General features: G+C 37.1%; 1 protein-coding gene and 1 long non-coding RNA gene across 2 annotated transcripts in view; both read left to right on the forward strand.

The window, feature by feature from the left end:
* The window catches only part of LOC137574120 (uncharacterized), a 210,279-nt gene that overhangs the window by 79,141 nt on the left and 103,867 nt on the right, over positions 1-27,271 (forward strand). Inside the window, exon 2 of the long non-coding RNA XR_011031944.1 lies at positions 5,141-5,289. This is a non-coding gene — a long non-coding RNA (uncharacterized lncRNA). The remainder of the gene's footprint in view (positions 1-5,140; positions 5,290-27,271) is intronic.
* Positions 20,930-21,645, forward strand: LOC137574300 (uncharacterized). Its single transcript, XM_068286551.1, has one exon. The coding sequence runs from the start codon at positions 21,124-21,126 to the stop codon at positions 21,307-21,309; it is 186 nt and encodes a 61-aa protein (XP_068142652.1). The 5' UTR covers positions 20,930-21,123; the 3' UTR covers positions 21,310-21,645.

The raw sequence follows: 27,271 nt of genomic DNA on the forward strand, positions 1-27,271 counted from the left end.
TCGAAACAAACAAGGTAAGGGTGAAATCTTATCCTTATTGCAACATCAGCAACCATTTAGATAAGTTAAATAGGTAAAACCTATCTAGAGTAACCGATATTCGATTTGTATTAGATGAAATTGTGACTTTGTTTTGGTTACATGCCATGCAGTTATGGTCATTTATTCTCGACTCCCCCCACACACACACACAATATGGACGGGCCCGCCCACATGTGCCCCCCAACACAGTCGCCAATAAAAGTCACTTGATTGGAACTGCTGCAAGTGGTGGCTTTTATTGGTTTATTATGTCGGCAGTTCGCGACGTTTTGCTGCCGCAAACTCCCAACCCTCCTCAAAAAAAAAAAGAAAGAAAATGAACACTTTCCTGCACCTGTCTCGACCAAATATCACACAGACACTCAACCCAAAATATGCAAAAGGATAAACAAACTGTGTGGGCCACCTTTTGACTGCTTTGTGTCTCTACTTTTGCATCTTGTTCATTTTGTTTTTTGTCCTTTTCGGTTTTTTTTTCTTTCTTTTTTTTGTTGTTGTTTTTTCTCTTTTATTTTTTTTTGGCTCGCAAAGCAATCAAATTTTATGGCCTTGTTGGCCTGGCCAACATAATAGAGAGATCTCAGCGCCGCATCTCTCAACACTCAATCAGCAATGCAGCAAAAAAGACCGCCGCCGCCACCCTAAAAATCTTAGAGATGCAAACGTGTACTCTATTCGTGAGACTGACTCTCGATTGTTGCATTCAAATTGACATTCATAATCCATCGTATATAGTAGCTTGGCTCCAATGTAAATGAGCTACATGTAATTTCAGAATTCAGCGTATTTCCAATTAAGATCCCAATCAATCGTCGTCAATGAATAACTTTAACTTTTGAAATATACAACAATCAAATGAATCTCCTCATCCATCTGTAATATGAATATAACTTAAAACCATAAGACATTATCCTTATAGTTTAAGATGCTTAATTTTGAGTAGCAATCACTTAATGAATATCGCAAGAGACTAAAAAGTTTCCAAATTCTAAAATTTATCTTAGGGGTTTTTGGATCTTAAAAGTATTCACTCGGATTATGATCTCTTCTGGAAATCCAAGACTAATGTCTTGTTCTAATCTTCAGATATCATCAGGATAAGGGCAAATGAAAGCCAATTAATATCTTTGTTATGTTATCGATATGTATTGACAAGAATTGTCATCTCACGTTGCCATCGCCATCGACGACCTCATAAGTCAAAGAGGAATGCTGTCAGACTGCAATTGCTGCTGCAGTGGCGGCGTTAGCTGGTTGCTGCGTTTGCCTGCTTCTGCTTAAGTGCCGCCTCATCATTTGCCATCCTCGTTGTCGTTGTCGTCGTCGTCGTCGTCGTTGTTGTCGTCGACATCGTCATCATCATCTCAAAAGCACACAGCGTCCATATCCATACTCACATCCTTTTGGACAGCGGTTATCTGAGTGCTCGCATCTAACTGTCGCATGAGTTATGGTCATTGGCTGGCCTGCTAATTTTATGGCCTCGTAAAAACATTAAAAATTACAAAACAAACAAGAACAAGAACAGATTGGTAGCCACCAACCGATAGATACATAGATAGGCCTCGAGTTTCCCTTCCTTTTCCTTTACTTCACTTTACTTCCAGCCCACCGCAAAATGCCATTTTTACTGCTCCCCCCATCCCCCTTAGTATTGCCATTATCAAGAGTGTCTAACCGACTTGTAGACGACAACGATTCATTAAATATTATTTCCTTTTACCAAGAAAGCAAATATGCTGATCTTGCACTTCTACATGGATAAAAGGGACATCTCTCTCTCTGTTTTTATGACTATCAAATTGAGTTGAGTTTAGGTTTTAATTATCTATGGTAAAAAAAAGGAGATCGCAACTTTAGATATTTAATGTCAAACGAATTGTTCACCTTTATAATTTATATTTTTGGTTGAGAAAATTCTTAAGAATTCACTTTACAGAAAAAACTCTTCTTAATCATGAAAATAAAATCAAACGATGCAGAGAAAAACAACAACAACAAAAAGCCTAAGATATAGTGTATATAAATTTTGTTAGCGTTATTTTAGAGGGCTGAAAATTTACAAACCGCACTTCACATGTTAATTTGGAGGCACTTTGAGAGCAAATATTCATTCAATTTTTTTTTGTTTTGTTGTTTTTTTTGTGGTTACTTAAGAAAGTTTTTACGATGATATGCCGTGCATTACACGGCATTTGAAACATTTTGAAGTTTATGGCTAAGTTTTTTTTTTTTTTTTGCTTCTTTTCTGTTTTCGAGGAGTATGGGAAACAATGGGACTGAAGGCGACACTCGAACTTCCCTTTGCACGCAATTGACTATCAAAATTTTATGTTGGCTTTCGGCTTTTTTTGTTTTTTTTTTGTTGTTGTTCGTTGTTTCCCCTCTGCGCTTTTTTTTTTTTTTGGGGTAGTCCAACAACAGCAACAATAGCCTGAGGGAGGCAGAAAATAAGAAGAGGATGAGGCAGGCTAATGGCAACTTGGAGAGTGACATAAAATCCAATTTTATAATGCATATAAAGTTTTAATACACGCGCTGCCAAAACGCCCGCCCGTTCGTTTCTCCATCATGTCCCAAAAAAAAAAAAAAAAAAACCAAACCACCCCCCTCTTTTTACCATCATGTCAGGGGTCTTGCTCCTTCCCTTCGGAAATGTCAGAAAATTTTATGCATACACTTTTATAGAAATTTTAGTAGAACATCAAATTTTACGCTACCCAAAATCAAGCAACCCGGCCCCCCCCAACCCGCTCCCTTCTCTTTGGTAAACAAAGAGAAAAACTTGTATATAAAATTTTACTTCCATAACAAGGAGAGAAAGGAGGGAACACTGCCGCTAGGACAATTTCATTAGATCCTGACCGGGCAAATATTTAAAATGCAAACGAAAACAACTCATTGAGCAGGAAAAATCGCCTGGAACGAAGGTACTTAAAATTAACGTTGAATTAGTAGTGAGAACATTGTGCCGTTGCCGCTTTTGTAACCCGCTCGTGCCGGAAATGAGTTTGGGCCACACACACACACACACACATACTCACACATACCATCTGCACCCACCTTCCGTTCATTGCAATGAACTGTAATAGAAGTGGGACAGAAACGGGAGAGGTGTGTAAACAAAAATACAAAGCTCTTTGGCATAAAATGCGGAAACAGGATATCAGCACATTGAAGGAGCATCGGTTGGTCTAAGAAAGAGGTGTATGTGTGTGTTTGTATGAGTTGGGGGTAAAATTTTGTTGTTTTTTTTTGTTGGTAAAAGCAACAAGCAATACACACACATGAGGGCACCTACAACGACTAGAAACATTTTCATAATACATATAATAGAACAAGAGCAACAACAAACATCAGAGCAAAAAGTTCTCTCCATCTCTAGCCATAACATTTGTGAAGTCTATTAGCAACGAAAGTCAAACAAACTTCACTTATAATCACAGGACAAGACCGCACAGTGGGGCCCAAGTATTTAAACCCATGTGGAAACTATCTAATTTTTTTGCTAAGAAAGGGCTCCGTAAACCATCGATATCTTTAATTCTTACTTAAACCCTTATAGAAGGATATTTTACATTAAAATTTAACAACAAATGAAAACTAAGGCAGACTCTTAGTGCAAATTGCTGAAATCCTTGTGAGAACTGAACATAGCTGAAGATATCAGAGAAGATTTTCAAGCACCTTAGATAAAGTAAGTTGAATTAAATACAAATGGACCAGGACATAATTATCTCTTATTGGATGTAGCTCTTTCAAATAGAAATTCTATTTCAATTTATAAAATATCTTTGAAAAACTCTCAAATATTCTTCAAGTTGAAGGCTGTAAGAACTGCTCTTCAGAGTGTACGCTCCCATAGAATTCTCTTAACGCTTAGCTTTTCCGATTTTGACCAGTGTTCGTGGCCCGACGCCGCAATTTCTCCAACCATTAACATAAATAGCCTTTGGAGTTTTTCGTTTCCCGAGTGAGGGCACGAAGTGAGAGCAAAAGAGGAGCAAAGAGATGGAGATAGAGATTGGGAAGAGTGAAACTCTGACAGGATATGAACGTTAGCATTAACATTAGCATTGGCACTTATGTGTATATCCTGGAATTAGCCACAGACTGCTCTTAATGACACAGTCGCACAGTGACAAAACGCTTACGTTACCATTTCAAATGACCGAAACGAATCTTCAGCACGAGCTCCGTTCTTCCCCTCTACCACCGTCAATCACACACCCTTCCTTTTAATCCTAGGCGACAGATTGCCCGAATGGCTTGTGTGTGTGTGTGTGTGCTTATGTGTGTGAACCACAAAAGGGTTATTAATAAATTAATTTTCATCTGTATGGGTCTGTGTGTGTGTGTGTTTGTGTGTGTAAGTGTGAACCCCAAGCAGAATTTAAAATACAACCAAGTGCCATGTAATTCAATATTTTACCAACAAGAATATTGCTTATTAAAATGCTCATGCTGCGTATACGTAATATTGCCATAGTACTTTTAATGAGAAAATTTCCTTGGCTAATTTTTGTGGCTTGATTTAATGTATATCAACCACATTGAGGGAAAGGAGTAAGGATTAGATAAAGATGGGGCCACAGCGATAATAAAGAGTGCCAAGTCATCGAGTTTGGCCTAGGCCAAATCAAACCCAGACCCAGTCCCAGTCCCAGGCCAAGCCAATGAAATGGTTGTTAAAAGGCATTGAACTTTTAAGTAAACATGTTCCACGTTTTAGTTTAATTAAAATTCGACAATGATAAACATAGCAGATACATTAATAAGGCAACGCAAAAGCAATAAAATTTCTTGTTGCCTTTAAACCGAATGGTGGATCATTGGGGGAGGGGGGCAGCCTAAGTAGTGGTGCGGAATCGAGTGGAGTGGAGAGTGGAGTATAGTAGAGTGGAGAGTGGAGTGTAGTGGAGCCGTAAGCGGCTCTTAAACGCTTCTTTGTTTCTTGTTCTTCTGTTAAGTGCGACACACAAAAGTGTGTGCCTTCAACACTTGACTTGGCTTTTGCCTGGTCTTCTTCTTGGCCTGACTTTTGGCAGAAAGTATATATATATATATGTATATATTTGTTTTTTCTTCTCTTTCTTAGGTTTCAGTTCTGTTTAGTTCAGTTTTTCGGTCATTTGGAAGTTTATTACCCGCGCACGTGTGAACCAAAATAAATACCAAAACGTACGAATTATTTTTTTTTTTACTATGAAAAACAGAACCGGAAATTTGCCCCTAAAGAGATAAAAGGTAAGTAAAGTCACTGAGCCAAGTCGCTCCAAGAGTTCTCCATATAACCATACATACATATGTATGTGTGTGTGTGTGAGTGTGTGTGATGGCCAAGCCACAAAAGTCATTCAAGAAACAAGCAAAAGAATAAAGAGTCAAAAGAAGTTTCAAATGTGGCAATGAAGACGTCTAAATGTGAAATTAAATATGACATTTTGAGTGAAATTAGATGAGAGAGCTCATGTCTGACATGGTTTTGATTGACAAAAACGTACGGGTCTGAGATGTTTGAGAACTGTGGAGAATACACTAGGTAACCGAAACTCTAGACAATTACCTTTAAAATTGGTTAAAAATCTTTTACATTAAACATGATGAAATTGAAATTTTAACTTGCCGCTTAAAATGAATTACATTTCATAGAGAATTTATCTAATACCAGAATGAATGAATGAAAGATTTCAGTATCTTTAATAGTTATTAACTGGAATAGGTTTTAGCTTTTCTAAGACCTTTCGTGTTAGTTTTTGTTTCATAGTAACTTCAATAATGTTTTTTTTAATGAATATAATTTTAATTATTGTTAATATTTCTAAGATTCCTCAAGATATTTAACCTTATTTTACCATTTACCTGGTCAGGATTTGTGACTCGTTTTACCTTGGAGCTGAACATAGTTTTGCCTTTTTTGTTTCTATTATATATCACAAATAAAATATAAAAGTGCTTCCTCTTTCATTTTAGAATAATCTCAAATATAAAGTTTAGTGTAAAGCTAATTGGTTCTTCGTTTTTATTTCTTATCAAAGCCACCAATAGTATTGAAATTCCCCTAGAACAGAATCACAAACACTAACAGAAATGGGATCGGTGTCTTTTCTAATTCAGACTGAATACGAATGCAGCTTTTGTCTTTTCTTGGTCTGATCCATCAATTCACATCGAGGAAGTTCAACTCTTTTTAGGCTTGAGTGATCAATAGTTTACCGGGATGAAGTAAGTTTACAACTAACAATAGAACAACCAAATGTTGTTTATTTATTTATTTATATTTATAATCTGAATTGAAACCGTGATTGCAAATTACGGACAATTGTTAAATCTAGCTATAGCTACTAGGCCTTAAGCTAAAATTGTGCTAATTAGTTAGAAATATATTTACAGGATACTAGATGTATATGTGTATTGTTGAAAGTTATTTTGGTAACTTTGAACCAGATGATTATATAAGATGGAATAGGTTTGGTTCTTGGAGGAATTGTTTAATGGAAAGGACGTTGGAGTTGTTAAGGGAGTCGAGAGGATTAGAGGAAAGGTATTTCTTTCTTATTGGATTGTATTTGGTACAATCTATGATTATGTGGAGGACTTTGTTAATTCTGTTGCATTCAGCACACTGTGGTGGAAGTTCTCTCTTAAAGAGAAACTCATGGGTGAGGCGTGTATGTCCAAACCGGAGTCTTTGGAATTTGACGAAGTCGACCCGAGTGATGGGGTTTTCTATCTTTATTTGTGAGTCCTTCGCTGTGGTTTGACTTAGGTTGACTGCCCTGTAATGGTCTGATGTTTTTAGCCATACATCCCTACTGTGTCCTTTGAAAGTACTCTTAATGTAGTTTATTCCATCTTTGTAATTCAAATTGGACTCTATTATATTTGGGAATTGGTTAGCTTGTTTGGTGGCCAAATCTGCTGTTTCGTTTCCCTGAATACCTGTGTGGCCTGGGACCCATACTATGATTATTTTTGGGTATTGTTATTGGGTATTTGTTATGTAATTGGAGTTGTATTAGTTTTTAGTTTATTTTTCGAGTCTTAATTTGTATTTTTCAATAGATCTCCTATCTAACTGAAGCTTATTAAAAAATCCTTGATTCGAAAATTAACCATTTCCACAAACAACAGAGTATTGAAAACAAATTTTAGCAATTTTTAGTCCTTTCTATACTGCTTTTATTAAACGCCTCTATTGAGAGTTAATCCTTCTATAATATCATTTATGTCTTAGTTGTTATTTGGACAAAATCGATTACTGATGGGTATAGTAAAGACATTCTCGGAGCTAAAGTCAGATCACACTTGTTATTATTATTGCTTATAGGTAAATCTTAAGTCACGGGGCGAGGCTTTCGACTGAGTAATTCTTACGTTTCAAACAATTAAAGCCAAGTTCACACTTGTATGTAGCCGATTTGCTAACTTTTAGTCAAGTGAAGTTAAGTGGTTGGTAACTTTTAGTTGCCAAATGTTTTCACATTAAATACCCATGTAGATAATGGCTACTGAATAAATACTGCAAGAGTCTACAACAAAGTCAACGGCTAAAGCTCTATGACTAACTTCCTTTCTTTGCTCCATATCCTTTCGGTATGTTATTTTTGAAAATAAAGCCAATATGCATGAAATCGATCAAGCAATTGAAGCAAAAGTTTTCTAAATCACTGTGAGAAAGCTACCGCAATTTGTGTAAGCCATGACAATACAACCCACATTTGTTTACCACACTTGAATGGTTTTAATGGAATGGATCTTAAGACAAAAAAAAAAAAAAGAGGAAAAAAACAAAAGAAAAATTCATCAAAAATGATTATTGTATCTATTGACAATTTACCTTCATTTGTTCGCCCTCACAAGTTTCTAACCTTCTCTTCCCCATTCATGAATTTTCGTTTACTTCTCCTTTCCCATCCTCTCTTCCACACCGTACAGTATTTGTTGTTGTTGTTGTTGTTGTTATTTTTATTTTGCTTGTAGATTTTTAGTCAGAGATAATTTTTGTAGAGCTTTTGGTGAGTTTTCATTCAAAACACGTACTTAAAACTTGGATCGGCAAAAATGCAAAAAACAAATGAAAAAGACAACAAACCCAGCAATTGTGAATTGGTTATGTTACACACACACACACACACACACACACACACTATACACTGAAAAATGTTGATGGTGTGAAGTGCAAACATACGAAAAAAAAAAAAAAAAAAAATAAAGCATTATACAAATACTACAAATATATTAAGGAATGCTTCACAGACTATGATCTACCCTGTATCAAACAAGTTTTCATTTTTGAGAAGAAAGGGACGAAAGAAGTCTGGATCTGGATCTGTCTTAGGTAATCTGAGAATTTTGTCCATTAAAAAATTGGTTAAAATGTTTTCCACCTTAGCAAAGAAAGACTCGAAACTGGAGCAAAACGTTAACGTTTCTTAATTTGTATTAAATTTCGTTGTTTTATTTCAAACTTTGTATAGTTGAAGTTACATTAATTTTCGAAAAAGGCGTGTTTTGTTGTTTTAGTTAATATTATAATAAAATATTTAAAACTTAAACTTTTTGATAGAACTGTAAATTCTAAATTGTAGCCTATTCAAATTTTTGTTATTCATATCTGTCGAAGAATTTGGAGACTTTTTTCAAGTATTTTTATTAATGTTCCAGGGTTTCAGGGTTTAAGCCCCACTTTTAGCCCAAGTTCATGCCAAGATCAAAGGCAGTAGAAGGAAAAAACTATTCAGGATCCCTCTGGAGCTTCCAAATGTTTGCCTAAATATTGGCATTCCTTTTCTCAAGCAATGGGCAGGCATAGAAGGGTATATGCCCTCCTGTCAACGGGGACAGTATTTGCAGGGTATGCAAAAGCGAAACAAATAACAAATCAACATGCGATGTTCAACATTATCGATGGAGGCCATTCGAGCTTCATTCATGAAAAGACAACAATTTCGCAGTGTTTGTTTTGTTGTGGATTGTGAGTTGAACTTGTTGGTAAGACATTTGGCTTTTGACTTTTACGCATGCGTCGTGGCTTGATGGTATATTTGGTTTGGTTGGTTTTGTTTTTGGCAGTTTGGCCCGTGGGCCAGAACTTGACATGATTTGATCGACTCTGCAAAAATCTGAAAGGAAAAAAAAAAGTCGACAACTTAATTTGATTAGTCATCATCGTCCATATCTTTTGTTTGCGTTAATCGCATCTAAATATTTGTCTTGTTGTTTGTTTCCTTTGCTCCTCTGTCTCTTTCTTTCTCCACGTTGTTTTCGGCTCTTTTTGTTGTTGTCTTTTTTTTTTTTTTTTTTTTTTATACCCTTGCAAAAAGGGTATATTAATTTTGGTCAGAAGTGTGCAACGCATAGAACGAAGCATCTCCGACCATACAAAGTATATATATTCTTGATCAGCACGACGAGACGAATTCAACTAGCCATGTCCGTCCGTCCGTCCGTCCGTCCGTCCGTCCGTCCGTCCGTCCGTCTGGATCAACGCAAACTCCTCCTAGACCGTAAGAGCTACAGAGCTGAAATTTTGCACGTAGGCTTGTATATACTGCAGGCGTTGTATATCTCGGATTCAGCCGGATCGGACCACTATATCATATAGCTCCCATACAAACCCCAAAGTCACGAACAGTGACTTTTCTCAATAACTTCGTTGTTTTCTATGCTATTATCGTGAAACTTAATATTAGAGAGTTTACTACGCCTATAAGCGACTATGCCGAATTTGATCAAGATCGGGTGACTATATCATATAGCTCCCATACAAACGGCCAAGTCACGAACAGTGACTTTCTCAATAACTTCGTTATTTTCTGAGCTATTGTCGTGAAACTTAATATTTTAGAGTTTACTACGCCTATAAACGACTATGCCAAATTTGATCAAGATCGGGTGACTATATAATATAGCTCCCATACAAACGGCCAAGTCACGAACAGTGACTTTCTCAATACCTTCGTTATTTTCTGAGCTATTGTCGTGAAACTTAATATTAGAGAGTTTACTATGCCTATAAGCGACTATGCCAAATTTGATCAAGATCAGGTGACTATATCATATAGCTCCCATAGGAACGATCGGTCGAAAACAGTGCCTTTGATCAATATCTTCGTTATTTCCTATGATTGTAGGCCTTTCTTTCGCAAGCATAAGCCTTTTTAGATAAAACGTTCTTCCACATTGATGGCTAATAGGTAAGGATAGAGTTACCAAAAAAGTTGCAAGGGTATACAAACTTTGACGCGGTCGAAGTTAGCCCCGGCCCTCTGGTTTTTGGTATTTATCTCACGTTATTGTCTCACGAAGTTCGTGGCGCATACGAAAAAGGGAAATTTATATTATTATTTTTTTTTTTTGGCCATCCTTAAAAACAACACCAGCAACTGGTTTGCCTGATTAAAAGGTGAATGAATTGCAAAAATCGCGAATCGCATTCAGAGAAGAAAAAAAAAATAAACAAAAATGAAAAAAAAATTTATATATAAAACAACATTTCACGCATAACATTCCCATGGGCGCTTATAATGTCTTATGTATTATATGTATGTATATACCCTATTTAAATACCCTAATTTGTGTGAAATTTTATAAATTAATTAGATATTAGACAAGCAAATTAGCATTACTTTTTGAAGAGTTGAAATTTTGAATGCATTGAAGTCAAGTTTAGTTTTAAATGAAGTTAAAAACATTCTGTGTTATTAAACTTTGAAATGAGAAAAATTTACATTATTTTAAAGTTTTATTCTGGTTTAGTTGAGTGATTTCCCACTCTGGATTCTTTGAATCATTTGTTGTTGTTATTTTAGAAAGGGAATATCATAGTCTTTAATAGTTGTTTTAACCATGGACGGGCTCTCTTCCTTATTCCAAGCAAAAAAAAAAAACACATATTGTTATTGTTTTGTTATTGTGCATTATGATTTATATTCATATTTATGATTTTTTGCCTGTATGTATGTACATATGTGTCTCTGTATTGCCTTCAACCGACTTGGCCTGGCCTGGTCTGTTTGTTAAAGGCAAAAGTCAATGGATGCATTCATCAGATACATTTTAGGTGTTTGTGTTTTGTTTTTGTTTTGGTTTTGGTTTTGGTTTATTTCGCATATAATTTAGACAAGTTATGAGTTTAACCCTGCCCCAGACACAGACAGACATCAGACATGACGTCAATTGTTATTGTTTCCAAATGCATTTAAATCCGACTCGCACAGACTCACACAGAGAGAGGCATGCATGTATGTATGTATGTATAATACAAACTAGTATATTATTATTGTATATATGTACATACATAATATATACTTTTATTGTATAAAATTTTGACACTTAAACAGTCATACTAATGAGCTGATCAAATACAATTCAGAGCGGACAATTGAACACTGAATCTTGAGCCTCTAATGGAAATTTACCCACTTGGCACATACACACACAGTTTTGTTGGTGGGAATAAATTATTTTAGTTAATTTTTGTTGGTTTGTATGTACAGTACAATTGTTCGTACCGGGTGGTTTTCCCTTCATTTGTGGCAAAGGAAAATCTTTTTTAGATGTTTCAATGAAATATTTAAACGAGTGACTTTACTTGAATGTGTGTGTGTTTTTTTTTTTTTTTATTGTTTGTAGAAGTAGCATGGAAAGATTTACAAAAGTTTCCATTACAATTTGTAAACAAACAGACACTGGGACAAGGCAGAGACAGACAGAGAGTCAGAGAATGACGGAATGATGAGACTAAGGGCGGGGGTAGGTAGCAACAGAGGTAGGAAGAGAACACAGAGAACGCAACAAGTGGTGCCTTGTGCACTTCGGAGCACTCTTTGGGGGTCAATACAATCAAAACAACAACAGCACAACGATAGGGAAGCACGAGACTCAAGTGTGATAATCGCCAGAAAGAGGAATGAATGAAGGGGAAGGGCCCATGGAGAGACAATTTAATGAGTTATGCGGGAAATGAATGCATGGAAAGTGACATAAGCTCGAGAGATTAGGTCTACTTTGAATGGGTTTTCTGATATGTACTTACATACATACAAACATGAGACATGGTGTGGCATATACATACATATGTGCGTATGTATGTGCGGTGTGTGTGTGTGTGCAGTGGTGTGTTGTATTAACGAATGGAAAATAACTGAAGGGTAGGCTAGCTGATATTTTAGGAAACTCCCTTTCAATTGCGTTGCGTAAATATAAACAAACTTACCATGTGATATGCTTCTGATCATAAGCTGGGCGTAAGCAACATTCAGCTGGGACCACCATCATATTACCATATTGCTGAAATGCTTATTAAATTAATTTTCAGATCCACTTTTTTTTTCCATTTTCTCCAAAATATGTAATCCAATTGAATTTACATTTTAGTTCTTATCAAAACATTCAAAATTGTTACACTTCGCGTTAAAAACCTAAAGGAATTTAAAGCCATGGACATCCTTAAGTATCCTTCCATTCTTTGGCATATTTTTTTAATTTTTGATCCAATTTTCATCATTTTAGAGTTCGATTAAAGAAAGAGAATGAAAAAGGGGTCTAGGGTGTCTTTGGTGGCTTTATGTGCTGTTGGCCAACAGGTTAATGGCCAATGGATTCATATGCCTCTCAAGGCGATGCTTTGTCGCATCAGCTGCTCTGTGGATCACAAAGCCTTAAGTTCTGGACCCTTTAAATAATAGTCCGCCTAAACATAATAACTCCAGATTGATATTCCACAGGTCAATAGTGTTTTGAAGATAGTTTTGTATATAAGGACATTTAAACTGAGCCTTAGAATTGATTTACGTCCCACCAGGAAATGAAATTACCTTAATCAGGCGTCCAGTGGTTTCGCCTTAGCCACGATATGAGGTCTCCAGGTTAGCCTTCTATCAAGAGTTAGGTCCAAGTACTTTACTCTATTAGCATCAGGTATGACAATGAAGAAATACATACATCCAATTTCCAAATCCAGAGTTTCATAATCTATCGAAGATCAGTTAAGTTCCTGTACCAAGGATTCTAAAATCGATAAATTAATAGATTGAAAGGTCTTTGACCAAAATCTCCTAATAAAACATCATTGCTATTTGTGTGTGTAAGAGTATGGTAAGTGTGTAGCGGCTTTTCCATACAGTTAGCTTTTCTCTTCACATTCAGTCACGCCATTTGCTGGAGAGAATTTTGTACAACAACATCATTAGGAAAAGTAACAAAAATGCCAGAGCTAACCAAAAAAAAAAAGAAATGAAAAAAGAAGAAAGAAGGGGAAAAAGCCAAAAACAATTTCGTGTTCGCTTTGTATGCAATCAAAGTAGTTAATTTATTTTTATGTTTTAATTTTTTTGGCCAAACTCCCTGTTCGGTATAACACCAACTCCCCGTACTGCGCTCCCTTTTCAACACTTTGTTATTTAATTTAACCAAAAATGTCCACAACACCTCGAGAATTCCAGTGAAATGCGGTTAGTTCGCTCCAAAACCCATACAAAATGAGCAGCATTAAATTCTCTTCCTTCCATTACTTTACTTTGCATTTGCCGACACACACACACACACACATATAGATAGAGAGCGGTGAAGGTGGAGAGGTGTTGGGGGGGGGTCCGGGGTACGGTTAGGTCTTCTCATTCTCAATTCTGGGGATGCATGTGGCACGCAAGAAGTCATTAAAAAGCGCTAAAAACGCAACACTCGTAAAAACAAGGTTTCGGTTCGGATGATGCAGCAAACCATAAACAAGGAAAACGTACAAGATATAATATGAAAATGCACGAAGGCAAGAAGGAGAAAGAGAATGACAACAATTTGGCACAGAAAAACAAAAGGCCAGAAGTAAACAACACGAAATTCCGACTGCAAGAAGATCGTTGCAACAACAACAACAACAACAGCCTACCAACAACTCCCAGTCAAAGTCTCAGTCTCGAGTCTCAGTTCAAGTCCCCGAACCCCCAACTGACAGTTCGATTACAGTGCAACGCATTCCCAGCGACAACAACGACAACGACAGAGACAGAGACGACGAATGAGTTGGGAGTCCAGACCTGGCCTGAGTTTGGCCCGGTCTGGCTTGGTCTGGTCTCGTCGGATGCGTCTGCATTCCTTCATATTTCGCAACGCCAAAGAATTCCATGAATTATCACATCACATTGTAAGCGGGCGGGTTGCTTTTGCCGTTTCGCCAATGTTTCTTGGAAATGCGTGTTTTAGTACCGCAAGTTGGTAGCCCCTTATTGGGTCTGGGTCTCTATACTTTTGGGGTTTGGTTGGGGGTATGGAAAATTGGAGACATGAAGAAGCATCAGTAGTTTGTGTAGTAGTAGTAGTAGTAGTATTCGTAGTAAAAGAAGCAAGACAACAATAACAATAACAATACCAATATTATTGTTGACTACCTTCTGGTATTTGGGTTGGCATTGCGCGTGCGCAAATTTGTAAAAATAAAAAACGAAGATGGGCGCGGATCGAACTTGGAATCGAACCCAAATGTGGGCAAGTCAAGGTGGCGGGCGTCATCAACTAACAAGTAGTATTTGACATTACTTTATAGTTGAAAAGAAGACAAAACACAGGAAAAAAAAAAAACAAAAGGGGAACGTGGGAAACTGCCAAATGAAAAATAATCATGTTGAAAACCTCTGTGGGTGGTCTCTCTCCACACATTAAGAGGAAATTAACCATCGCCCTTAACCCCTCAACTCAACTCAACTCAACTCATTACAATCAACAAAATGAGTGGGTCATAAAACAGAAGAAGAAAAAAAAAAAAAAAAACCAGAGGGCCGGGGCTAACTTCGACCGCGTCAAAGTTTGTATACCCTTGCAACTTTTTTGGTAACTCTATCCTTACCTATTAGCCATCAATGTGTAAGAACGTTTTATCTAAAAAGGATTAAGCTTGAGAAAGAAAGGTCTACAATCATAGGAAATAATGAAAGATATTGATCAAAGTCACTGTTTTCCACCGATCGTTCCTATGGGAGCTATATGATATCGTCACCCGATCTTTATCAAATTCGGTAACGAAGTTATTTACAAAAGTCACTGTTTTCGACCAATCGTTCCTATGGGAGCTATATGATATAGTCACCTGATCTTGATCAAATTTGGCATAGTCGCTTATAGGCGTAGTAAACTCTCTAATATTAAGTTTCACGACAATAGCTCAGAAAATAACGAAGTTATTGAGAAAGTCACTGTTCGTGACTTGGCCGTTTGTATGGGAGCTATATTATATAGTCACCCGATCTTGATCAAATTTGGCATAGTCGCTTATAGGCGTAGTAACCTCTCTAATATTAAGTTTCACGATAATAGCATAGAAAATAACGAAGTTATTGAGAAAAGTCACTGTTCGTGACTTTGGGGTTTGTATGGGAGCTATATGATATAGTGGTCCGATCCGGCTGAATCCGAGATATACAACGCCTGCAGTATATACAAGCCTACGTGCAAAATTTCAGCTCTGTAGCTCTTACGGTCTAGGAGGAGTTTGCGTTGATCCAGACGGACGGACGGACGGACGGACGGACGGACGGACATGGCTAGTTGAACTCGTCTCGTCGTGCTGATCAAGAATATATATACTTTGTATGGTCGGAGATGCTTCGTTCTATGCGTTGCACACTTCTGACCAAAATTAATATACCCTTTTTGCAAGGGTATAAAAACGAAGTAAAAAAAAAAAAAAAGAGCATTAATGATTGAAATATTTTTTTTTTTTTTAAACTTAAATCTTGAGGCAGTCTTTACTCATTTTTCTTGAACACTTTTTGTGTCCATTGGTAATCAAAAAGTAAGCAAAGTTCAGTGTATTTGTATACTGCCAAAAAGGGATCATAAATAAAACGTTTTTCGATTTTCTTTTTGTGGCTTTTGTCAAAAATTCCACAAAAAAAAAACAAAAACCGTCCATTCCCTTAAATGGCAACAGTTTAAACCAAGAGGACCTCCCATTTTGCTAAAAATTTGATGGTTAGGGAATGGTGGAGGAGGATGTGGGGGGGGGGCAAGTCATCTCATACAACATATTTACATTGTTTTCCAAATAGTTTTCAACTGCTTTTGCCAGTTAAACTTCAACTATCATTCCCGTTAGAGGTAAGTGCGCTTGTTGAACGCATTCCCTCTTCTCTGGTAGTGAAGGCACAACCAGAACGACAACGACAACTCCAGGAACAACAGCAACAGCAACAGCAACAACAACAACAATAACAGCGACAGCGACAAAGTTGCCGTGACCAGAGAACGACACTGTATATGTATATGTATATGTTGTATGTATGTTGGGTAGAGGAAAAACGAAACGAAATGACATTTCGAATGTCTTCATTTTATTTTGGCCAAAAATCAGTTGGGCATGCCCCAGCAATGCAATGCAATGCAATGGAAATGGAAATGGCAATGGCAATGGCAAGGCACACTTATCCGCATGGAACACAGCACCGAAATCCTTGCCAACGTTTGGCATGTGGCAGCCAGTCAGTCAGTCAGTCTTTTTCCCCTTTTGCTCTGGCAAGTGCCACTTTTTGTGGCATTTTGCTCTGTCGGGGTGGTCGGTTGGCGGCCCATGGTCCAGGGAAAACCAGAAGCTGGCACAGAAATAGCAACAGTTATGCAGGCGGCTTCTCCCTTCCCTCACTCCATCAAGACCTGAGTCCAAACTCAAACCGAACCGAACCGCAGTGCAAACAGAGTTTTCGCTTATTCCCTTCACAACCCTCAGCTTTTGTCGTGGCCACCCACGTGACCGTCAACTCGTCGAGCGTTTTTGATTGAAATGTGTTTGTTTGGCTGCGGCTTTTTGCTCCTCTTCACTCTGCACTGCTTCTCTGCCACTGCCACACGAGCCAACAAAACTGAAAGAAAAGAACAAAAAAAAAAAAACCAAAAAAACAAAAAAATACAATAAATGCCAGAGAAAAACACCTCCTCTTCTGTACTGTAAAGGCGCCCACGAACTGGGAACGAGAATGGGATACGGAATACAGCAAAATGGATGGACATGGGCATGAACACGGGGGATGCTGATGAGGCATTTCAATGGTATTGCTGCTGGTTCCACCCACACAACCAGATGCAAAATAGCATCACCAACAACAACGCCAATAACATTCACGGTGTATTGCAACATTTGTTGTGACTTCAGACTTTATAGAACGAAACGAAATCACAAAACAACTGGGAAACTTTGGAAAACTTCTATGAATCATTTTTCAATTTCGAAAATGCAGAAATTACTCATAAACCATATCATCCATAGAAATATGAAATGTATAATTAAGTTCAACAATTTATGGAATATTCGTTAAAAATAGAAGAAGGTATTATGCACTCCTTTTAGATTGGATCTTAAACTAATCGATTGTCAGTTAAGCTTTGGGGGTGATAATCAACAAAATCAATGAACATTTAATTTATCCATCTAATACCACAAGACTGACATAGTTATTGCAGTTCAAAGTTAGAACATCTTCGTAAAAGCATGACCTTAACAATCAGAAAGATGAGATAGAGATCTCTAACATTTGAGTGAGTGATACTTAACCAATGATCGGGACACAAGGATGAACAAAACGCATCTTTTAAGGGTTTCATTGAAATTTCCCTGAACAAAATTTAAACAGATTGATGCTGTAAATGTTAAACTATTCTCTAGAATGTAATGATAACATGTTGATATTGTTTTTAGTTTATTTCGATAACATTTCGTTTACATATTTTTCAACTATTTACTTTATTTGACAGCATTAATACTAAAAGTAATTAACTAGAACTGAATACTTAGCTATAAGAACTTTAACTTGATTTTTGTTTATTTTTCATTGGTTTTTAGAGTTGGACTAGTGGCTAGTGACTGGCTTAATGTAAATTTAAAGACTTAAATCCACATTATCTGACTGCCTAGAGGCACCACCCCATATGTTTGCACTCTGGTAGCCAAAAGGGCGTCAAGCTTCTCACACACACACACATAGAGAGAGGTGAAGTAGCGACAAGCCGTTTTTTGGTTAGTCTTTTTTTGGTTGCTCCCTTCCTCCCATGGTTGCCACTCCCAAGTCCTGTATTCCGACTACGTCTCCTTCTGTATATACCTTTTTTTTTTTTTTTTTTGCCTGTTATATTCCCACCGAAAGCTTGCTGCCATACTATCTGTGCCCCGTTTAGTTTCGGTAGCAATTTTTGGAGTGTATACAATTTGCTTTGCTTTCGTTTTAATTTATTTTATTGCGAAATGCATTTTTCGCTTGCTTTCTTTTTGGTTGGCCCCAAAAAAAAAATAAAAAAATATATAAAATAAACGAAACAAAAAACAGACAAAAGCAGAAGAAAGAAAACAAAAAAAAAAAAACAAAGTCAAACTCAAACTCGAACCCAAAGTCGTACAGAAAGTGTCGCCCGCTGACTTTTGTGTTGCCAGCGAAATGAAAACAAATTTAATTTAAGTGTCAGTGACGCTTTTCACGGGTCGGGACTCGAAATGACGTACAGACCGCAGAACGAAAGAAGTTTTGCTCTGCATTCTCCTCAATCTGCACTCCACCCCACCCTGCCCCACGCCACGCCACACCACACCACATATTGTGTGCCCTCTTTCCTAGTAGGTTGCAACAAGAAAAAAAAAACAAAACGTACTGGGCAAAAAGTCAGCTGTCGTTTCAGTTAGTTTTGTGGGATAGTTGTTGTTGTTGTTGTTGCAATTTTAGTTGGTTATCATCGGTTTTGTGGCAAAAACGACACGCAACACCATTATTTGCCACACACTGACAGGCGGCGTTTCCTGGGAGAGTGCAGCAACCAAAAATATCGACCCCAATTCCATACCCTGAACCCAATCCCAAATACAACACTAAGTATTTCAATCCTAGTCGAAGTAGTTCCCCTCCATGCACATATGGTGGGACTTTTGTCGTTTTGTGTGTCCTTCAAGTGTTACTGGAAACAACTTGAACCTAAACTGCTGAGAACCATGCATTTGCTGCACTACAGAGCACCTACCCGACCCGCTCTGTCCAACCCCAACCCCATCCCATACCATTCCATCCCTTTTCTTTCCTTTCTTTTTTTCAACCAGCAACAGGGTCAGGTTTGGCTATCTGACAAAACTTTTACGTCCAATGGGGATACGTGTCGAAAGACTTTTTAAGCTTGCAAGGACACTCGACACTACAACAACAACAACAACAACAATGACCTGGGCCCCCATACTGATGTTGTCCCTGGCATTAAAGTCATTTGGCAGCGTTACGTGTCCTCCAACGGTAAAAACCAGGCAGGAACTTTAATTAGACTATAACAAGGGTTAAAACGTTAAAACTCAAAGAAACAGAACCCCCCACCAGAATCAAAAAGAAGAGATAACCGATAAGAAACACGCATGTGGCAAAAGTGCAAATTAACTAAATTTCTTTCTTTCTTTTTTTTTTTTGCAACAAACTAAAGGGTTGTATGGGAGGGAGGGAGGTAGGGAGGGTGGTAATATTAATTATAATGGTCTACAAGTGTTTAAGCCAACAAATGATGCAAAAATGCAAAATTTATGAAGGCTTTTTCTGTCACACTTAAATGAAACAATGGCGAACATAAAGTGTAAACATAAATAGAAAACAGAAAACAAAAAATAATAATACTTAGTTAAGTAGATTTCAAGGTAAATCTCAAATGTCGAATACACGATATTGTTGAGCTACTTCTCTCATCAATCATCAGTTTTTTTGAAGATCGTTTCGCTTAATGATCGTTTCGTTTTTGCCAGTGTTTTTTTTGTATAGCTAATTGATCGATCAAACATTTCCTTATTGTTTTTTTTTTCCAGATGATTTCTCTCTTGCTCTCCTCTAGCGTTAGCAATTAGCAGGTCAACTGAGTAAACATCATCAACTTTTGCATGCAAAACTTATGAGAATTTTCACCCTAAAAGTGATATCATCAACTTGGTCCCATTTCACCTATGTATAGGCTGATCTCATTTTCATTTCAGCGAGATGACGTTCATAAGAGGTCTTTAAAGTATGACGTCAGAGTTGTTTGTGCCTATGTGTGTGTGTGTCATCGATTGTGCATTGATTGCATCACGATCGAGACGCTGAGAAAATGTCTTTCAACATATATATATATGTATATATAGCTAGCTATAGTCGGTCGTCTATTAGATGACTAATGAAATCAAATGTGCGCTGAATGTGGGTCAGGCATGAATTTGCATTTGGCTACATCTATTTTCGGGCGGCTAAACGAAAAAAAAAAAAATAAGAATAACAACAACAAGAAAAAAAAAATGTATTTTGGGTCATAAAATCAGCGACAACATTTGCGAATTAATCATACCAGAAAGCAACAACAAACACCGAAAATATATAGGTATATATAGGAAAACTGTCGAGTGTCGGTGCCAGGCGGGAATACTCAAGTGCATTTAAATTTTTCTATCATAGAAGGCTATTGCAATACCCTGCACATAACAGCAGCAGCAGCAGCAGCAATAATATTAACTCTAATAAAGAAATATTGCCAATAGTTGACACATACTACCCTGTGAAAGAGAGAGAGAGAGAGAAAAAGAGAGTTAACCCAAAATCAATTGACATTGTTTTTGTTTCCTTTACTTACTTCATTGGATCTAGACACACAGTAGTTCATAGAAATTACCATAACAACAAATAGCAAAGTAACCCATATTTTCGCTTATTTTCAAACTGGTTCGGTGGTACGTACCTGGGCCACCCAAATACGCAAATCCATTTGGTTAGTCCTATTGATCAAACTGTTTTCCTGTTGTCCTAGGCAACCGCCTATAGAGATTTCGCTTCGAGGCCAATTTCGGATTGGTATACTAACCTAAGCCAAGTTGAAAGACAAAGCGTTGGCCAGAAATCAGTTTAGTCAAAGACATCAAGCGAGCTGGAAGAACACTCAATCAAAAAAAGCAAAACAAAAAATAATAACACCACATCAACCACTCTGCAACAGCAAAATAGTAGACAGGAAGAGATTATTAGGTCAACCAAGAAGACGAAGCAGGAGTATCAAGGATACAGCCGCCGCCCATCTATAAACATAACCATTGAAATCAACTTATCGAGAAAAATGTGCGACTGCGGCTGCTATTCATATTGTCTGCATGACAGCAGCTCCTGTTATAGCCACTATCATAGCCATTCGCATTCGCATCATTGCTGTGCGGGCTACAAGTATCTGAAGTGTCTATGTCGCTATTATCGTCATGTGCATTGCACCTGCTCATGTTGGCGTCGGAAATGCTATCTGCTCTAAAAAGCCACAAAAGCAACAACAACAACAACAACATGATGTTGTACAAGAAGGATGAAAATATACAAAACAGAAGCTGAAGTCAAAACACCACAAATCACTAAACAACCAGATAAAGATTCAAATGAAAAAACAAAAAAACAAAAATCCAATGATAAAGTCCTTTAAGTAGTTGCATAACCCAAACTTGGCTACATCCAATTCAATGACTCCGTGTTCGTAAGGAAAAAAAAACTAGCTAGCTAGCAAGTATGTGTTTGTTGTTGTTTTTTTTCTGTTTATGTATATCGGGATGAACGAATAAGTGTGCGAAAGGTGATGGTGGGGTAGAGAAATGTCAGGGCGTGGCGTGGCGGGCGGGTGGGGGTATATAACAACTAGCGTGCATACCATTTGAGTATGTGCAACGTTTTTAGTTGTGGGTGTCTGAACGTGTGTGTGTGTGTTTGTGTGTGTGTATCTGTGAGTCCTGTATAATTCGCCAATGAGCCGTATGTATGGAATAAAGTATGCGATTTGAATGGTTACGAAATGGATCATAAAAAGGATGTGGCCATTTTTACAAGTTATGAACTACTAACATAAAACACAGCCACAAAACCAACAACAACAACAACAACAACACTTTTTTGGTGCAAAGTCCTAAGCAAGTTCATTTTGTCGTCGTTTCACTAAATATATATATACATATATATATATTAAAACATATTCGTTTATAAACACTCTACACCAAAGAAAAAACAAAAACAAAACTCCAAGAACTAATTCAACTTTAACTAGTGCATAAGTTAAAAACCAAACTACCAAAAAAAAAAAAGAATGTAACACCAAACAGAAAAAAGAAAAAACAAAAAAAAACCCACACATACACAACAATAATCATATCAAGAAATGAATTAAATCGATATGCTATAAATGTTAGTTGTAGTTGTATCGAAATTGCCATATTTGTAACGTTTAAATAACAATAATAATATCAATAAAGTTTTTTTTTCCACAACCACCAAACAAAAAAACAAAAAACTTCAACTTGAATTTCAATTATTCACTATTTTATTTTAATATGTATAACTTTTTGATTTGATTCTCATTTTTCTTACAGGTAAGACTGAATGAAAACAATCACACAATCTTCTCAGGTTTGAACACAATTAAGACTGCTACAATTTAAAATAAGATTTCATATAACTTCGAAGGATACAGGGCGGAAAAGTCTAGGGATCTAGGCATATTTCGTACAACTTTGTCCCTTGTCTTTAACTCAAACTACTGAATGGTGCAAAACTGTCAAAATGATTCCCGTGATAATGTATGAATTTCCTGAGCCGAAAATCTTAATTATTGGAAAGTCATAAAACCAAACATGTTGTTATAATACGATAATGGCATAGTTTATGTTCTAGGATGGGTTTCTTCTTCTCTAAACTACTCTAAGAGCCTGATAAAGTCTCAAAGGATGGGGTATTCTAAAAGTTATTCAAAATTGATCATACCTTCCCTTTAAACACTTGAAAGGTTAACTAAAGTAAAGTGAACATGTTCAAAGAAATTTCATTATTTTGATCACAAAACTTACAGATATCAATCTGTTTCCAAAAACAATCTGTGTACAGAATGTCATATATTAACATGACTAGATAAGTATGGCCCATAAATAAGGCAAATTACTAGAAACTTAAGCACAAGACTTTTATTTTAGCACAAGCGTTTAAGAATTAAGGAAATAAGCAGGAAATAGGTTTGCTATAACAAAATTAACATATGTAGGTAGATCTGAGCAAATCCCCCTTTTCTATAGGTATATGATTACAATTATTCATTTGTTTTAACGTTTCTGTTGTACAAATAAATATTAACAAACTAGCGAAATTTTTGGTTTGACTTTCTTTTGATGGTTCCCAGCCTTTCATTTTGCCACAATTACATAATAAATTTTGTTTAGCTACATTAACCTTTCATCTCTATCTCTATCACTCACTCTTGCTGTTGCTCTCTCTCTGTCTTTTTGGTCTTTCTATTTCTTTGGTATTTGGCTTGGAAAAACGAAATCTCTATTTTCCATCATCTTTTTTGTTTTTGGTTGAGTTTTTTTTTTGGTTATTTCCAGGAAAGAAAGAGAGAAAAAAAACAACAGTGGGCCATGAATTATGCAGCGGTTATTTATTGATAAACTAAAGCAACAACTATCGACTTTTCGACCGCACAAGAAGTTTGAGTTCAGTCACGCCCCTATGACGGTCCTGCCCCAGCCCGCCTCTACCATTTTCCCCTTCCCAGCCCCTTTGCCCACTCAGAGTAAAAGCCAAAAACTATTGGCCAACAACACGCCCACTGCACACGACTCCAGCAGCAGCAGCAGCAGCAGCAGCACCGCCAAAAAGGAAAAACAACAGCAACAATTCATATTTTCCCTGGCGCGTTGCACATTTCACATTTTTCCCGCTGGTCAGGGCTAGTTTTTTGTTTTGTTTTATTTTTTTTTTTTCTTCCATAAGACGCGCGGTAATCGAGCATACAAGAGCATTAAACACCAGACAATTATGTTGCGGCAACATTGTTGCAGTCAAGCGCCGCCAACGACGACAGCAATAGCAACAACAAGAACGACTGCCACATCCCCTCAGCACTCCTACCTGCCACACCAACCCAAAAAAAAAAAAAAAAGAAGAAGCAAGATGTTGGGCGTAAAGTTTTCCTTCTTGTTGTTCTGTTTTTTTTTTTTTTTGCATGCGCAATTTAAATTTAGTCAGCTGGAAAATTTTATGAGGCCGCAGTCAGAAAAGTGGCAACAAGAAAGGAAAAAGGAGGGAGGGGGGCCCAAAGAACAGTAGCAGCGGAAAAAGAATGGCAAGAAGTGGATGCGGGAAGGCTAAGAAGCAAAATTGCAAAATGTGAAATATGAGATATGAAAATTATTAAAGGGAATGAGAAACTAGAGGCAAAAACAAAAACAAAAAAGAACTATGATGATGCGATATTAAAATAATCTCAATTGGTTCTTCTTTTTCCCCCACTTCCTTCTTGGACCGAAGAGAGAACTTAATTAAAGAAATTTTTACATACTTTTCCTATGGTTCGGTCTTACTTACTGAGGTACTTCATTTTGTTGTTTTTCACAATTCACCCTAATGGGAATAACAAGAAGAGAATAGATGGCGGGGTGGTGGAATAGAGAGGCGAAGAAATTGTTTATGCTCCACCAACAAAATGTTAATTAAAATGTTAACAGGAATGTCACAGCATCTTTTCCAAGTTAAATGCTTCGACTGATGCTGATGCTGCTTCCCTTACGATACCGTGGATAATCAAAAACCAATATCAAAGCTGATTTGCACTTCACCTCTCTCTCTCTCTGTCTGTTTCATTCTGTCTTTACGTTTCTTACCCCTCCTTCGGTCTTATATCAACCACAAGACCAACCTATGCTGCGTCATCATTTGATATTCATGAGCCAGCCAGAAATGGGGAAATACGTAAGGAACATGAACGCTGGGGACGACTCGCAGTCACGTCCTGTGAACCTGCAATGCAAAATTTAAATAAATGCTCGCGTTGTCCTGCCATTTTTACATATTTTCGTGTTGTTGGTTTTTTTTTTTTCTCTTGCGTCTTTCTTCACAGTTGTTGTTGTTGTTGCTGTTGCCTTTTTGTTCATTCCTCCTGCCGCCAGCCGAGTCCATTAGCAAAAGTCCAGAGAGCAACTCGCTTGGCATAATCACCTTGTTTGTCGGGCGGAACACCTTTAATGGGGCCAGGGGCCCAAAGGCGGCAGGCCATTGGAAAAGGGGCTTGGGGGGAGGGGCATAGGGTGTCGTTATGTCGGATAATCATTGTCAGGGCCAGAGGAATTCCGTGTGGAAGTGAATAAAGCGGATGGATGTGGGGTAAGGGGAATGGTGATGGATACAAGAGGGCCAAAAGGGACAGGGGAGGGGCATCATATAAACGTAATTCAATGCACATAATGACAACAACATTTCCATTTTTGACTCTTACTTCGTTTTCTTTTTCTTTTTTCTTTTCTTTGTGAAAGAAGGTCGAAAGAGGCAAAGATGGCAGATGGTAGTCGGATGGTACAAGCTTAGAGGGAGCTTTGCTTTTGCCATTTGCATATGGCCAATTGAGCAATGTCAACAAGAAGTTATTATCAAACGGTGAAAGCTGCTAAAGTCAGCGAAAAAGATTATTAGAAAATGGAATTTATTTAGTACTTTAGAAGGGGACATAATCCTAAATATGTATGTATAAAAACTGAGTTAGTAAGAATGATAATTGGATGTGTATCAATTTACAATCCCAATTATGTTGATCATCATTAAATGTAGCATTAATAGTATTGAAGCAACGCTGCCAAAGATGAATCAAAGTCATCAGGTGTGCTCAAAAGTCGGCTAAACTTTGCTGATATAGGAGAAAGAACTTTCGAATCAGATGACTCCTGGCGATCACCAAACAATGTCAAATAAGTTGATGTTTGATTTCTAAACCGCTTTTAAGGTCAAACTGTGTTAACTAAAGGAATGACCTAATATATTATGTATTAATCATAAAGCTAAGTTTTAATATCATGTGCAAAGACACTCATCAGCCTTAAGCTTTGGCTCACCTAAAGGATATTCTAACCCATCACGGAGCAGGCTGACTTGGATTCAATTGGTTTTGTGGTCAAAAATGGTAGTTAGGCCAAATGGAACTGTTCTAAACGTCGATTTTAAGGTTAACTTGATGAAAAAAAACACCAAAAAGTTGTAATTATTTCTTGAGTTTAATTTTTTGCCTAAAAGGAAATGATTTTCTGACGGGATTTTCACCATATCAAACTAAGTAACTGTATATTTCGGTTTAAAATAAATATAAACATATAAAATACAAAATGGTTTAAATATTATAAATTACTCTTTTCATGGAAATATTCTCCCAAAAAGAAGATCAAGAGAGTCGTGATCTCCAACATTTAGTTAGGGTTAATGATCAAATATTGTATTTATAGAACATTAATTGTTCTCCAACTGAACAAACAAGGAATTGTTATACAGATTTTGAGTAACACTTAAACATAATGAGCTCCTTGGACTCTGATCTTGTTCTGAAAATACTTTTTTGAATACGAAAATGTATTTTTTTATGAAGTTTTAGCTGCAAGTATTAAAAAACAGACAAGTTACAAAAGAGCGTATTCAAAAATATGGCGGAAAAAAGTAATTAAATGATTGAAGCCTCATTATGTTCATAATAATAATAAGATTTTGTATAAACTTTATATAGGTCATGGTCATGTTATGACATAATCTAGGTATTAATATCTAAAATAAAAGCAAATGCATTTGGAATACACAGAATACTTACTCCCTTCGAAAATGAGGAAAAACTCCGATTTAAGGGAGCGTAAATACCTGTAGAAAATTTGATTAACAAGTCTCTGTCAAAGACTACAATATTGCAAATGTTTCATTTTTTCTTTCTGGTTTTCTTTTTGCGTTAAATTGCTTGCGAACAGGCAGCAGCCCCGCATTTCCACTCATCCTCTTTGAACCATCATCAAGATCGTCTCCTGTTCCTTAATATTGAGTCCATCTGTTGTTTGCCTGATCTATTAACAACCGCATGGCAGAAAATGGTGTGGCCATCAACTTGAAGCTCTTCATCTCAACTCCCTAACCATCAACGTGTCCAAGACGAGATCTCTTTCCCTCTCTCTCTCTCCCTCTTTCTGACTGTGACTAGTTGTTCATTATGTCTGTCTGCATTTGCAACATTGTTGCAAATGAAAAATGCTCAAGAGGCGGAATTGGAGTCACAGACAGAGACACAGACACAGAAGACAGGAGATGGAGACGGAAGACGGAGGAACAAACAACTTAAGCGCTTAACTTCAAATTGAAGTTTTTATTTATTTTAAGTCGCCCCTCGACAACAACAGCAACAAAAAAACGGCTAAAAAGTGTAGTGCATATTGTAATGACGT

Source organism: Drosophila tropicalis, unplaced genomic scaffold, assembly GCF_018151085.1.
Source record: "Drosophila tropicalis isolate 14030-0801.00 unplaced genomic scaffold, ASM1815108v1 contig_443, whole genome shotgun sequence".
Taxonomy (NCBI): domain Eukaryota; kingdom Metazoa; phylum Arthropoda; class Insecta; order Diptera; family Drosophilidae; genus Drosophila; species Drosophila tropicalis.